The following is a 14,887-nucleotide window of genomic DNA, read 5'->3' on the forward strand; positions in this document are numbered from 1 at the left end:
ATACCTTCAAAGTTACCCTTCTTTAAGTTCTGGACCATGTTTTATTCTGTTTTATTCTCCATCCTAATGCAGAATTCCACCATATTATGGTCACTCTTCCCCAAGGGGCCTTGCACAACGAGATTGCTAATTAACATTCTAGCTAAATGGCCAATGAGATTATAATTTCTGCAGACGAACTGTTGAAACCTGCAAGTCCTGGCAGCATGTCTGCCCCCACACCTCCAGCATGAACTGAGATTCCCATTGTTGTGAACAAAAGAGCTGTTACCAGGCATTCCTCGCTGATTGTCCCTTTGACTGCTCTTGAGCACCCTGTTAGTGGATGTCAATGGCCCCATCCCAGAACGCATTGTCCACTGGGATGGCGTAAATGTCCGTTCAGCCTGCCATTGTCTGTGTTGAAAACCTGTTCTTGGATCTATTGCTGCCTGGGGTGTGTCGAACTGCCCTGGCCTGCCTGCTGGGCTCTGAGTCGCGTTTATGATATTGACCCCCTGATCCATCAGAGTTGCGCACGTATATTATCTTGGTTTCCTCCTCCCCACCATAAAAGTCTGAGCCAGCAACGCCGCCGCTTCCAAGGTCAAGTCCTTGGTCTCAATTAACCTTCTGAAAATTCTGGCATGACCGATGCCCTCAATAAAGAAATCCCTTAGCATCTCCCCCCTGCAGGCGTCTGTGAACTTACAGAGGCTGACCAAGCGCCGGAGGTCCGCAACGAAGCCCGATATGCTCTGTCCTTCCCGACGTCGGTGGGTATAAAATCTGTGTCGGGCCATGTGTGTGCTGCTCTCCCGTTTGAGGTGCTCACTGATTAACTTGCTGAGCTCTTCAAAGGTTTTGTCCGCCGGCTTCTCAGGTGCTAGCAGGTCTTTCATGAGCCTTAGATCCATAGCTGGTCAGTAGATGAGCCCTTCGCTTGTCGGCTGCTGAATCTCCCAGCCAGTCCTTCGTGACAAAGCTCTGCTGAAGCCTCTCAATGAAATCGTCCCAGTCCTCACCAACACAGTACCGTTCCTCTGTGCTACCGGTGGCCATTCTCGTGGGTCGTTGGTTCCCGTTTCTTGTCGCCACTGTAAAGTCCTTACACAATACCACAAATCCACACGAGGCACATTCTATGGACAAAGTCACTCTGTGACCTGCACCTTTATTCACAGGACCAGGAAGTGATGACCCTGCGTGGGACCTCCCGTTACATACCTGGATGACCAGGTGAGAAGTGTCTTCCACAAGTTCACCCCCTGTGGTCAATGTGTGCATTTCTCAAGTATATACAGTATTGCAGTGTTCTTACATGAAGGTTACATACATGACAGGAAGCTCATTATTTTAATTGGTGGTGGTAGAGTGTGTAAATTACTGGAGTCATTTCATGTCACCTCTCCCAATAGTTTTTCCTAAATGTCTTGATCATGAATTTCCTTAGACTCGCTCCTGCTCTGCCCGGTAATTTTGCTGGAAGTTTCTGCTGTACTTCTCGTGAATTAATAGCAGCAGAGTGGGAGCAGCTCTGAAGAAATTCCTGGCCAAGTTCATTTTAAAATTTGAATAAATATTTGGGAATTAACACAAATATCTGCATTTGGTAAAATAACACATGGCTCTCTAGCTTTTCTAGTTCCATGTATTTCTTTGAACAAGACACACGATTACTTTGGGTGAAATGGAAATGTTGTGTCTTGGTGCGGCCACACTAAGAACAGCACTGGCAGTGGGCTGGGAGCAGGCTTCCCAACTGACAGCCCTCTTGACTGCAGTTGACATGTGACCCAGGGAGCCCAGAGTGAAGCAAAATGCTCCTAACCCACGACCATATGCCTTTCCATTTCAACCCTCACTTAGAATTAAAAATTGATGTGTGTGATTATGTATTTCTTTATTATGACTATGATGATTATTGTCTTGATATAAATCAAAATATATGAATCACAGAATCATACAGCACAGACACAGGCCATTTGCCCCATTGTTGCTGTGCTGGCTCTTTGAAAGACCTATCCAATTAGTCCCACCCCCCTGTTCTTTCTCCAGAGACCTGCAAATGTTTCCTTTTCAAGTATATATCCACTTCCCTTTTGAAAGTTAACACTGGATCTGCTTCTACCACCCTTTCAGACATTCCAGATCATAACAACTTGCTGCGTAAAAAAAAATCCTCACCTCACCTCTGGCTCTTTTGCCAATTATCTTAAATCTGTGTGCTCTTGTTACCAATCCTTCTACCAGTGAAAATAGTTCCTGCTTATTTACTCGATCAAAACCCCTCATAATTTTGAACACCGCTATTGAATCTCCCCTTCTCTGGTCTAAGGAGAACAAACACAGCTTCTCTTGTCTCTCCACATAACTCAAGTTCCTCATCCCTGGTACCATTCTAGTAAATCTCCTTTGCACCCTCTCCAAGGCCTTGACGTCCTAACACTGTTGAACAGTTTTCAGGCATTGGGAAGTTCCATGAAATACTGTCAATTTGGTAATTCATGTTTGCCATTGTATAAATATACTTTAAAAATGTTTTACCCTTCTTCTGGAACAGAAGGCTGCATGGTCCTGCACTCTCTGGGGACGTAAGTCATCTCTAGGTCATCATCAGGAAAGTCACCCAGGTCTTGCTGAAGGTCAGGATCTGCAATGGTGAACTGTGACATCAGGAACTCCTCAAAGTCCACTGGCACCACAGGGTCGTAAAATGGAGGCTGGATGGAAGCAGAACAAAGTTGGGGTTTAACATATGAGACAACAAACACTATTGAGAATCCAATAATTTACTTGAATTTAAACATAATGCTTTACATAAATGAAATACGAGCCAAATTTACAAATTGTGCAGATATATGGTTACTGTGGTGGATATTTTTGAGCACCAATGGAAAAGTTTACTTATGATATACACATTGCTGTCCCCCACAAAAAATTCTGCTCCATAGAAACATAGAAATTTACGGCACAGAAAGAGGCCATTTGACTCATTGGGCTCAATTTTAGTGTGAAGTGCAGACAGACCGTTCAGTGAGAAGGGTGTCCACTTCGCCTGCCTGATGACATCAACAGGAGGCCTGATTGGTTTTAGTGGTGTGGCCTCATTTAAATAGAATGAGTGAGCTATCAGCACTAATCAGGCTGCTTGTAGGCATCTGGGAGGATGGGAAATCCATTGGGCTTGCTGCCAATCAAAGGCAGCCTGCAGCTCTTAAAGGGCAGGGGTTGCACTTCTGAAATGTGATCAGTGAACATTGCGTTACTTAGACAGCAGCAGCATTATGTCAGACAGAGCACTCTGATTCTCCGATGCTGCCATGGAGATCCCAGTGAAGCAAGTCAGGAGTTGGAAAGAGGTCCTATTTTTTTCAGATGTGTGCCGCAGAAAATTAGCTAGCAGCAGTGATGAGTGATGGCTAGGCAGGTCAGTGCTTGCAGCAGTGAAGAGTGATAACTAGGTAGGTCAGTGCCCGCAGCAATGAAGAGTGATGGTGAAGCAGGTCAGTGCCAGTAGCAAAGTTCCTAGAACTTGACTGCAGCGCAGGAAGAAATTTATTGACCTAACCAGATTTACCAAGGCAAGACTCATCTTTACATCTCTCTTACTCTATACACAGCCCTGCAACACCAATCTTTAGCCCCAGCACTCGCAATCCTTCCCTCCCCACTTCACAAACCTCTCCTCCACTTACAATGGGACACATTACAATACTTCCTTCTGTTTGCATTCACACACTCAACACCTGCCATTCCCCTCAGAATGACTTTCCCCTCTTCCCCACACTTACTGCTTCTCCATCCTCTCGCCATGCATGCTATGCTAAGCTGCCTCACACATCTTCAACAGAGCATGCTTCGATCAGGCAGAGTCAACATGGATTTATGAAGGGAAAGTCATGTTTGACAAATTTGCTGGAGTTCTTCGAGGGTGTAACGAACAGGGTGGATAAAGGGGAACCAATGGATGTAGTGTATTTGGACTTCCAGAAGGCATTTGACAAGGTACCACATAAAAGGTTACTGCACAAGATAAAAGTTCATGGGGTTGGGGGTAATATATTAGCATGAATAGAGGATTGGCTAACGAACAGAAAACAAAGAGTCAGGATAAATGGTTCATTCTCTGATTGGCAACCAGTAACTGTTAGGTCTGGAAGAACTCCACAAGACTGAGTACTGTGAGCTAAAATTGATGTGACCTTAGTCTCTTTAATACAACTCCAGAGTGCCTAAGCAGCACGGCAGACAACCTTTTATACTCCCTTGCATGAGGTGTGCAGATGACCCTTGGGCCACCAACAGTTGCGCCCTCTGGTGGCAAGTCTTACACAGTTACAAAGTCTTTAATACAAATTATTTACAAGTTGAGATGATCTGGGGCTCTACGCTCCCTGGTTGATCATCTGAGTTCAAACTCTGGCATGGGTGAGTTGGTCGGACCATTGCTGCACTGTGGCGTGGCTGGTCTGACAGGACAGTTGGGAATGGTGGGTTCATCCTCTTGATTGACAGCGAGGTCAGTTGCTGGTTGGATGTGTGTTGGTGGATTGACGATGGTCCTGATCTGGCGAGCTGTGACGGGTGACCCCTCGCTCTCAAAAGCATCCATGACCAGAAGCAAGTCTGCGGGCTGTGGCATTTCCACCCCGGTAGTAGCCGACTGAGGGCATCAACACAGTTCGTGCCTGGTCTGTGGCGGATAACAGTCATAGGCGGACAATGTTAGTGCCCATCTTTGGATGCGGGATGAAGCATTGGTGTTTATACCTTTGCTTTCTGAAAACAGCGAAATGAGTGGTTTGTGGTCGGTTTCAAGCTCAAACCGAAGTCCTAATAGGTATTGGTGCATTTTCTTAATCCCATATACACATGCTAACGTCTCTTTCTCGACCATACTATAGGCTCTTTCAGCCGACAGACTTCTAGACGCGTATGCAACCGGTTGAAGTTTGCCCGATACATTGGTTTGCTGTAACACACAGCTGACCTTGTATGAAGATGCATCACAAGCTAGCACTAATCGTTTACACGGGTCATACAATACAAGTAACTTATTAGAACGAAGTAGGTTCCTAGCCTTCTCAAAGGCTGTCTCTTGAGATTTACCCCAAACCCAGTCGTCACCCTTACGTAGCAACATGTGCAACGGTTCCAGCAAACTGCTTAACCCGGGTAGAAAGTTACCAAAATAATTGGAGTCCCAGGAACGAGCGCAGCTCCGTCACGTTCTGTGGTCTGGGTGCATTTTTGATGGCCTCTGTCTTTGAGTCCGTGGTCTGATGCCGTCTGGCGCAATCTTTCTCCCCAAAAATTCGACCTCTGGCGTAGGAAAACACACTTGTAGCATTTCAGCCTGAGTCCTACTCTGTCTAGTCGACTTAGAACCTCTTCCAGGTTGTGCAAGTGTTTGGTGGTGTCACGACCGGTGATCAGGATGTCATCTTGAAACACAATGGTGCGCGCAACCGATTTCAGCAGACTCTCCATGTTCCTCTGGAAGATGGCAGCAGCTGAGCGAATCCCAAAAGGGCACCTTGTGCGTGTTGATGCACGTCAATCTTTTCGAAGATTCAGCCAGCTCCTGTGTCATGTAGGCAGAGGTTAGGTCCAACTTGGTGAACGACTTCCCCCCTGCTAATGTTGCGATCAGGTCATCCGCCTTGGGTAGCGGGTACTGGTCCTGTAACGAGACTCTGTTGATCGTTACCTTGTAGCCTCCGCAGATTTTGACCGTGTCATCACTTTTCAACACCAGAACAATCGGACTGGCCCACTTGTTGAACTCGACTGGCGATATGATTTCCTCTCATTGAACTCTATCTAGTTTGATCTCGACTTTCTCACTCATCATATATGGAACCGCTCAAGCCTTCTGATGAACGGGCCTTGCACGGTGACTAGATCGATCTGCACCTTAGCGCCTGTGAAGTTGCCGATGCCTGGTTCAAGTAGTGCCGGAAACTTGCTCAGCGCTTGAGCGTATGAGGCATCATCCACTGAAGATAGTGCTTTGATGTCGTCCCAGTTCCATCGAATCTTTCCCAGCCAGCTTCTGCCGAGTAGCATTGGGCCCTTGCCTGGTACAATCCACAGTGGTAAATCATGCACAGCTCCATCGTACGATAACTTAACTGCCGCATTGCCAATGACTGGTATGAGCTCTTTGGTGCAGGTGTGCAACTTTGTCTGAATCGGGCTCAGTTTGGGCCTTTGTGCCTTGTTGCCCCACAGTTTCTCAAAAGCCTTCTGGCTCATAATAGCCTGACTCGCCCCCGTGTCCAACTCCATTGATACCGGAATACCGTTCAATTTGACTTTCAGCATAATAGGAGGGCTCTTGGTGATGAAGGTGTGCACCCCATACACTTCTTTCTCGGGTTGAGTTGCCTCTCGTTTGTTCTGCGTGATCTGCACTGGATCGATCATCCTCTGCCGACTCTGCCACATGGTGAGTCGCAGCACTCTTGCACATTCGCTGGAGGTGCCCCTTTGTTTCGCAGCCTTTTCATACGTAGTGCTTGAATCGACATTGATGGACTCGATGATTACCCCCGCAACACCAACATGGTGCTAATGGATTTGCATCCACGCCCGATGGCAGACTCTGAGTCATCCTAAGTCTTGCAGCTGCAGACGTGTAGGCCCTGCCATATGCAGTTCTGCCTGCTATCGACGTTATTTTATGCACAGTACTTGCCGGTGAGCTTCGATGCTGGGAAGATATCTATCTGGTATTGTCGCTCGTGGATATGAATGCCTGGGCTATCGTGATGGACTTGCTCAGATCTAGGGATTCGGCGGAGAGCAGCTTGTGAAGAATGACCTCGTGGCCGATGCGAAGCACAAAAAAGTCCCGCAGCATTTCCCCCAAAAATCCAACAAATTCGCAAGTTCCCGCAAGGCGTCTCAGGTCGATGACATAACTCGCCATGTCCTGGCCCTCGGAGCGGTGGTGCGTGTAGAAGCGATACCGGGCCATTAAAACGCTCTCCTTCGGCTTGAGGTGTTCCCGAACCAGCGTACACAACTCTGTATATGTCTTCTCCATTGGTTTCTCTGGTGCTAGCAGATTCTTGATGAAGCTGTATATTGTGGACCCACACACGGTGAGGAGAATCGCCCTGCGCTTTATCGATGTATCGTCTCCATCCAGCTCGTTGGCCACAATGTACTGGTCGAGATGCTCAACAAAGGCTTCCCAATCATCACCCTCAATAAATCTCTCTAAAATACCAACGGCAGCCATGACCGCGTGAAAGTTTGTAATCTGTAACTCGTCGCCAATTGTTAGGTATGGAAGAACTCCACAAGACTGAGTACTGTGAGCTAAAACTGACGTGACCATAGTCTCTTTAAAACAACTCCAGAGTGCCTAAGCAGCATGGCAGATAACCTTTTATACTCCCTTGCATGAGATGTGCAGGTGACACTTGGGCCTTTAACAGTTGCGCCCTCTGGTGGCAAGTCTTATATAGTTACAATGTTTACATACATAACAGTAATTAGTGGGGTGCCGCAGCAATCAGTGCTGGGACCCCAACTATTTACAATCGATGTTAACGACTTGGGAGAAGGGACTGAGTGTAACGTAGATAAGTTTGCTGATGATACAAAGATGGGAGGAAAAGCAATGTGTGAAGAGGACACAAAAAACATGCAAAAGGACACAGACAGGCTAAGTGAGTGGGCAAAAATTTGGCAGATGGAGTATAATGTTGGAAAATGTGAGGTCATGCACTTTGGCAGAAAAAAACAAAGAGCAAGTTATTATTTAAATGGAGAAAGATTGCAAAATGCCGCAGTACAGCGGGACCTGGGGGTACTTGTGCATGAAATGCAAAAGGATAGTATGCAGGTTCAGCAAGTGATCAGGAAGGCCAATGGTATCTTGGCCTTTATGGCAAAGGGGATGGAGTATAAAAGCAGAGAAGTCTTGCTACAGCTATATAAGGTATTGGTGAGGCCACACCTGGAATACAGCGTGCAGTTTTGGTTTCCATATTTACGAAAGGATATACTTGCTTTGGAGGCAGTTCAGAGAAGGTTTACTAGGTTGATTCCAGGAATGAGGGGGTTGACTTATGGAGGAAAGGCTGAGTAGGTTGAGCCTCTACTCATCGGAAATAAGAAGAATGAGAGGTGATCTTATCGAAACGTATAAGATTATGAGGGGGCTTGACAAGGTGGATGCAGAGAGGATGTTTCCACTGATGGGGGAGACTAGAATTAGAGGGCATGATCTTAGAATAAGGGGCCGCCCATTTAAAACAGAGATGAGGAGAAATTTCTTCTCTTAGAGGGTTGTAAATCTGTGGAATTCGCTGCCTCAGAGAGCTGTGGAAGCTGGGACATTGAACACACTTAAGACAGAAATAGACAGTATCTTAAATGATAAGGGGATAAGGGGTTACGGGGAGCAGGCAGGGAGGTGGACCCGAGCCCATGATCAGATCAGCCATGATCTTATTAAATAGCGGAGCAGGCTCGAGGGACCGTATGGCCTACTCCTGTTCCTATTTCTTATGTTACAATCGGAAGGAGAGCACCTGCTGCAAATTTTGCTGCAAATTTTGACTCCAACAGAGGATGCTGTATTATTGGGAGAGAGGGCATGCAGTATTAGAGATGGCAAGACTGGGAGCCATGTACAGCAGGAAGTTTGAGCTTTTTCCATTCCTTTTCTCATTTCACTTAACTTTCTAGCTAACACACACACAGCATGACACCCTGGGCTACATTGGACTCCTTGCCATTATGTGCTAATCCTTATCCATCAGTCCTTTTTCCAGGTCCTTCAAATGACTCAGGCCTTGCAGCTGCACAGATGGAGGGTAACAGCCCTTCCAAAAATGCACAGTAACTCACTCTTATCCTTCCAAGTACCAGCCTAGAAATCAGCACCTTAGATGGTACAGAAAGTAAGCTGAAGGATGATTCACAGAGCACGTGAGCAGCAGTAGGTGTAAGTGGAAAGAACAGCCTAGAAACGGTTCGATGTACATTGTATTGGACTGCCAGTCAGGGAACTTGCACAATATATTGGAGAAGTCCATTTTACCAACTTGTGTGGGATTACAGTGCATGGAATAAACACTCAAACATGCAGCATGTGGTCACTTCAATGAATGCTGCAGCAGAGCCCTCCTTTCAGAAGTCTGTGGCACCATGAATAATCATGTACTGAAGCCCAGAGGCAGTCCAAAGTGGTGGGGGTGGAGGGGAGAAGTGGGAGGCGATTGGAGGTGTGCAAGCTCCAACTAGGGCAAAGAAATTTAGGAGCTTTGGTCTGAAATGAGTGCTGCAACAACAACAACAACAATAACAACAACAACTTGTATTTATATAGCGCATTTAACGTAGTAAATCGTCTCAAGGCCCTTCATGGAAGCGTCATCAAATAAAATTTGACACCGAGCCACATAAAGAGATATTAGGGCAGATGACCAAAAGTTTGGCCAATGATTTAGGTTTTAAGGAGCGTCTTAAAGGAGGAGAGAGAGGTAGAGAGGCGGAGAGATCTAGGGAGGGAATTCAAGAGCTTAGGGTCTAGGCAGCTGAAGGCATGGCAGTCAGTGGTAGAGCAAAGAAAATCAGGGATGCTGAAGAGGCCAGAATTATAGGAGCACAGATATCTCGGAGGCTTATAGGCCTGGAGGAGATTACAGAGATCGGGAGGGGCAAGGCCATGGAGGGATTTGAAAACAAGGATGAGAATTTTAAAATCAAAGTGTTGCTTAACTGGGTGCCAATGTAGGTCGGTGAGCACAGGGATGAGTGGGACTTGGTACGAGTTAGGACACGGAGCAGAGTTTTGAATTACCCCAAATTTACGGAGAGTAGAAAGTAGGAGGCTGGCGAGGAGCATATTAGAATAGAAAAGTCTACAGGTAACAAAGGCATGGATCAGGGTTTCAGCAGCAGATGAGCTGAGACGGGGTGGAATCGAGCGATGTTACGGAGGTGGAAATAGGTAGTATTGCTGATGGTGTGGATGTGTGGTCAGAAGCACATCTCGGTGTTAAATATGTCCTCAATACTGATTCTAAGAGTTTCCCCACAAATGTCAGTCTATCTGGTCTGTGGTTGCACGGTTTATTTTTCCTTCCCTGAAAAAAAGATGGTACATTGACTGCTTTCTAGTCTCACAGCACAATTTGCGTATTTAAGGAGGATTAAAATACTGTGGCCAGACCCTCTGTTATCTCCTCTCTCATTTCTTTGCCAGCAGAGCCTGGTGATTTATCCACCTTGAGTTCTGATTTTTTTTTTAAATGGAACAGATGTATTTTCTGCAGTTATCTGTAACAATTGTACATATCTTTCTCTAGTACACCTATACTCTCACTCCATCATTGTTTATAAAAAACAATGCAAAATATTTATTTTATATCTCCCCCATACCTTCATCTTCCATCTCTGAGCAATGCTGCCTTTTCTTTAACTGTTCTTTTACAAAACAGATACACCGCTTTGGGTACCTTTGAGGGGGATGACTCATCAGGGGAGGGCAGCAGCAGCCAAGTTCATGGCACCGTGGCTGGCTCTGCTGCACAGGAGGGCAAGAAAAAGAGTGGGAGAGCTATAGTGATAGGGGATTCGATTGTAAGGGGAATAGATAGGCGTTTCTGCGGCCGCAACCGAGACTCCAGGATGGTATGTTGCCTCCCTGGTGCAAGGGTCAAGGATGTCTCGGAGCGGGTGCAGGACATTCTGAAAAGGGAGGGTGAACAGCCAGTTGTCGTGGTGCATATAGGTACCAAAGATATAGCTAAAAACGGGATGAGGTAATCCGAGACAAATTTAGGGAGCTAGGAGCTAAATTAAAAAGTAGGACCTCAAAAGTAGTAATCTCAGGATTGTTACCAGTGCCATGTGCTCGTCAGAGTAGGAATCGCAGGATAGCTCAGATGAAGATGAATACGTGGCTTGAGGAGTGGTGCAAAAAGGAGGGATTCAAATTCCTGGGACATTGGAACCGGTTCTGGGGAAGGTGGGACCAGTACACACCGGACAGTCTGCAACTGGGCAGGACCGGAACCAATGTCCTAGGGGGAGTGTTTGCTAGTGCTGTTGGGGAGGAGTTAAACTAACATGGCAGGGGGATGGGAACCTATGCAGGGAGACAGAGGGAAATAAAATGGAGGCAGAAGCAAAAGATAGAAAGGAGAATAGTAAACGTGGAGGGCAGAGAAACCCAAGGCAAAAAACAAAAAGGGCCACATTACAGAAATATTCTAAAGGGGCAAAGTGTGTTAAAAAGACAAGCCTGAAGGCTCTGTGCCTCAATGCGAGGAGTATTCAGAATAAGGTGGAGGAATTAACTGCGCAGACAGCAGTTAACGGATATGATGTAATGGGCATCACGGAGACATGGCTCCAGGGTGACCAAGGCTGGGAACTCAACATCGAGGGGTATTCAACATTTAGGAAGGATAGGCAGAGAGGAAAAGGAGGCGGGGTGGCGTTGCTGGTTAAAGAGGAAATTAATGCAATAGTAAGGAGGGACATTAGCTCCTGGATGATGTGGAATCGGTATGGGTGGAGCTGCGGAATACCAAAGGGCAGAAAACGCTAGTGGGAGTTGTGTACAGACCAACAAACAGTAATAGTGAGGTTGGGGATAGCATCAAACAAGAAATAAGGGATGTGTGCAATAAAGGTACAGCAGTTATCATGGGCGACTTTAATCTACATATTGATTGGGCTAACCAAACTGGTAGCAATGCGATGGAGGAGGATTTTCTGGAGTGTATTAGGGATGGTTTTCGAGACCAATATGTCGAGGAACCAACCAGAGAGCTGGCCACCCTAGACTGGGTGATGTGTAATGAGAAAGGACTAATTAGCAATTTTGTTGTGCGAGACCACTTGGGGAAGAGTGACCATAATATGGTAGAATCCTTTATTAAGATGGAGAGTGACACAGTTAATTCGGAAACTAGGGTCCTGAACTTAAGGAAAGGTAACTTCGATGGTATGAGGCGTGAATTGGCTAGAATAGACTGGCAAAGGATACTTAAAGGTTTGACGGTGGATAAACATTGGCAAACATTTAAAGATCACATGGATGAACTTCAGCAATTGTACATCCCTGTCTGGAGTAAAAATAAAACGGGGAAGGTGGTTCAATCATGGCTAACAAGGGAAATTAAGGATAATGTTAAAACCAAGGAAGAGGCATATAAATTGGCTAGAAAAAGCAACAAACCTGAGGACTGGGAGAAATTTAGAATTCAACAGAGGAGGACTAAGGGTTTAATTAAGAGGGGGAAAATAGAGTACGAGAGGAAGCTTGCTGGGAACATAAAAACTGACTGCAAAAGCTTCTATAGATATGTGAAGAGGAAAAGATTAGTGAAGATAAATGTAGGTCCCTTGTAGTCAGATTCAGGTGAATTTATAATGGGGAACAAAGAAATGGCAGACCAATTGAACAAATACTTTGGTTCTGTCTTCACGAAGGAAGACACAAATAACCTTCCGGAAGTACTAGGGAACCGAGGGTCTAGTGAGAAGGAGGAACTGAAGGATATCCTTATTAGGCGGGAAATTGTGTTGGAGAAATTGATGGGATTGAAGGCCGATAAATCCCCGGGGCCTGATTATCTGCATCCCAGAGTACTTAAGGAAGTGGCCCTAGAAATAGTCGATGCATTGGTGATCATTTTCCAACAGTCTATCAGTCTATCGACTCTGGATCAGTTCCTATGGACTGGAGGGTAGCTAATGTTACACCACTTTTTAAAAAAGGAGAGAGAGAGAAAACAGGTAATTATAGACCAGTTAGCCTGACATCAGTAGTGGGGAAAATGTTGGAATCAATCATTGAGGATGAAATAGCAATGCATTTGGAAAGCAGTGATGGGATCGGTCCAAGTCAGCATTGATTTATGAAAGGGAAATCATGCTTGACGAATCTTCTGGAATTTTTTGAGGCTGTAACTAGCAGAGTGGACAAGGGAGAACCAGTGGATGTGGTGTATTTGGACTTTCAAAAGGTCCCGCACAAGAGATTGGTGTGCAAAATCAAAGCACATGGTATTGGGGGTAATGTACTGATGTGGTTAGAGAACTGGTTGGCAGACAGGAAGCAGAGAATCGGGATAAACGGGTTCTTTTCAGAATGGCAGGCAATGACTAGTGGGGTGCTGCAGGGCTCAGTGCTGGGACCCCAGCTCTTTACAATATACATTAACGATTTAGATGAAGGGATTGAGTGTAATATCTCCAAGTTTGCAGATGACACTAAACTGGATGGCGGTGTGAGCTGTGAGGAGGATGCTAAGAGGCTGCAGGGTGACTTGGACAGGTTAGGTGAGTGGGAAAATGCATGGCAGATGCAGTATAATGTGGATAAATGTGAGGTTATCCATTTTGGGGGCAAAAACACGAAGGCAGAATATTATCTGAATGGCGGCAGATTAGGAAAAGGGGAGGTGCAACGAGACCTGGGTGTCATGGTTCATCAGTCATTGAAAGTTGGCATGCAGGTACAGCAGGCGGTGAAGAAGGCAAATGGTATGTTGACCTACATAGCTAGGGGATTTGAGTATAGGAGCAGGGCGGTCTTACTACAGTTGTACAGGGCCTTGGTGAGGCCTCATCTGGAATATTGTGTTCAGTTTTGGTCTCCTAATCTGAGGAAGGACATTCTTGTTATTGAGGGAGTGCAGCGAAGGTTCACCAGACTGATTCCAAGGACAGCTGGACTGTCATATGAGGAGAGACTGGATCAACTGGGCCTATATTTACTGGAGTTTAGAAGGATGAGACGGGATCTCATAGAAACGTATAAGATTCTGTTGGGACTAGACAGGTTAGATGCGGGAAGTGTGTTCCCGATGTTGGGGAAGTCCAGAACCAGGGGACCGAGTCTCAGGATAAGGGGTAGGCCATTTAGGACTGAGATGAGGAGAAACTTCTTCACTCAGAGAGTTGTTAACCTGTGGAATTCCGTGTCGCAGAGAGTTGTTGATGCCAGTTCATTGGATATATTCAAGTGGGAGTTAGATATGGCCCTTATGGCTAAGGGGATCAAAGGGTATGGAGAGAAAGCAGGAAAGGGGTACTGAGGGAATGATCAGCCATGATCTTATTGATTGGCGGTGCAGGCTCGAAAGGCCGAATGGCCTATTCCTGCACCTATTTTCTATGTTTCTATGTTTCTACTTTTTACGTGTTCATTTCATATTCTTTCAAAGTATTGTAATTAACTACTAATAATTCCCAACTCGGAGATAAAATCACAGCTACCTTAAGCACACTTGTGAACTCTTGTATGTGTTATTTTAAGAAAAGTGTCAACCTAAAACTGGTCAACAACTTGGTAAAAATATTGCATGTAGTAGTGTGATGCAAAGCTGCTAACCAGTGCACGAAAAAGAGCACATACTTGTGTATCAACCCCTTGATGAGCTCTTGATTTCAACTGTCTTAACAGGATCAGGTTTTGGGAGGCCTTTCTGTTCTTCATGCGCCTTGATTTATTCTGGGAAAAAGTACAGGCAACTTACTCCCAGGTCCCTACCAATGTCCCTTTGAGCTACCTATTTTAAGCTGCATGCATGTCAATCTAGAAAACTAGAAGTTAGTGAAAAACAGCTTCCGGAAAACAGAAATAGTTCCAAATAAATGGACAATTCAAAAGCAATTTACAACTCAAAGACAGCCATTAATATAGGCCTAAGATCAGGGTCACTGCTTTACAGTGACGGAATACCCTGATTTTAACTTAGAGCTGCAGCGTGGCATATGGGGGTTAAGGCAGGCGGAATGCGCTCACGATAGTGCCAGTGTGAACCCATTTTTAATATCAGGCCTCATTTAAAGCACGAAATGTTGAATCCCGTCCAAGCCCGGTGGGAATGGCAAGGAGGCTGGTAGACTGGGGTGGGATTTCGGG

General features: G+C 45.7%; 1 protein-coding gene across 6 annotated transcripts in view; it reads right to left on the reverse strand.

The window, feature by feature from the left end:
* Positions 1-14,887, reverse strand: part of dock8 (dedicator of cytokinesis 8) — a 464,486-nt gene that overhangs the window by 270,249 nt on the left and 179,350 nt on the right. For all 6 annotated transcript variants that reach the window (XM_070881523.1, XM_070881482.1, XM_070881473.1 and 3 more), the window contains one exon: positions 2,527-2,702. In XM_070881523.1, the coding sequence (XP_070737624.1) occupies positions 2,527-2,702 (176 nt within the window). The remainder of the gene's footprint in view (positions 1-2,526; positions 2,703-14,887) is intronic.

The sequence above is a fragment of the Pristiophorus japonicus genome, chromosome 1 (genome assembly GCF_044704955.1).
Source record: "Pristiophorus japonicus isolate sPriJap1 chromosome 1, sPriJap1.hap1, whole genome shotgun sequence".
In the NCBI taxonomy this organism is placed as follows: domain Eukaryota; kingdom Metazoa; phylum Chordata; class Chondrichthyes; family Pristiophoridae; genus Pristiophorus; species Pristiophorus japonicus.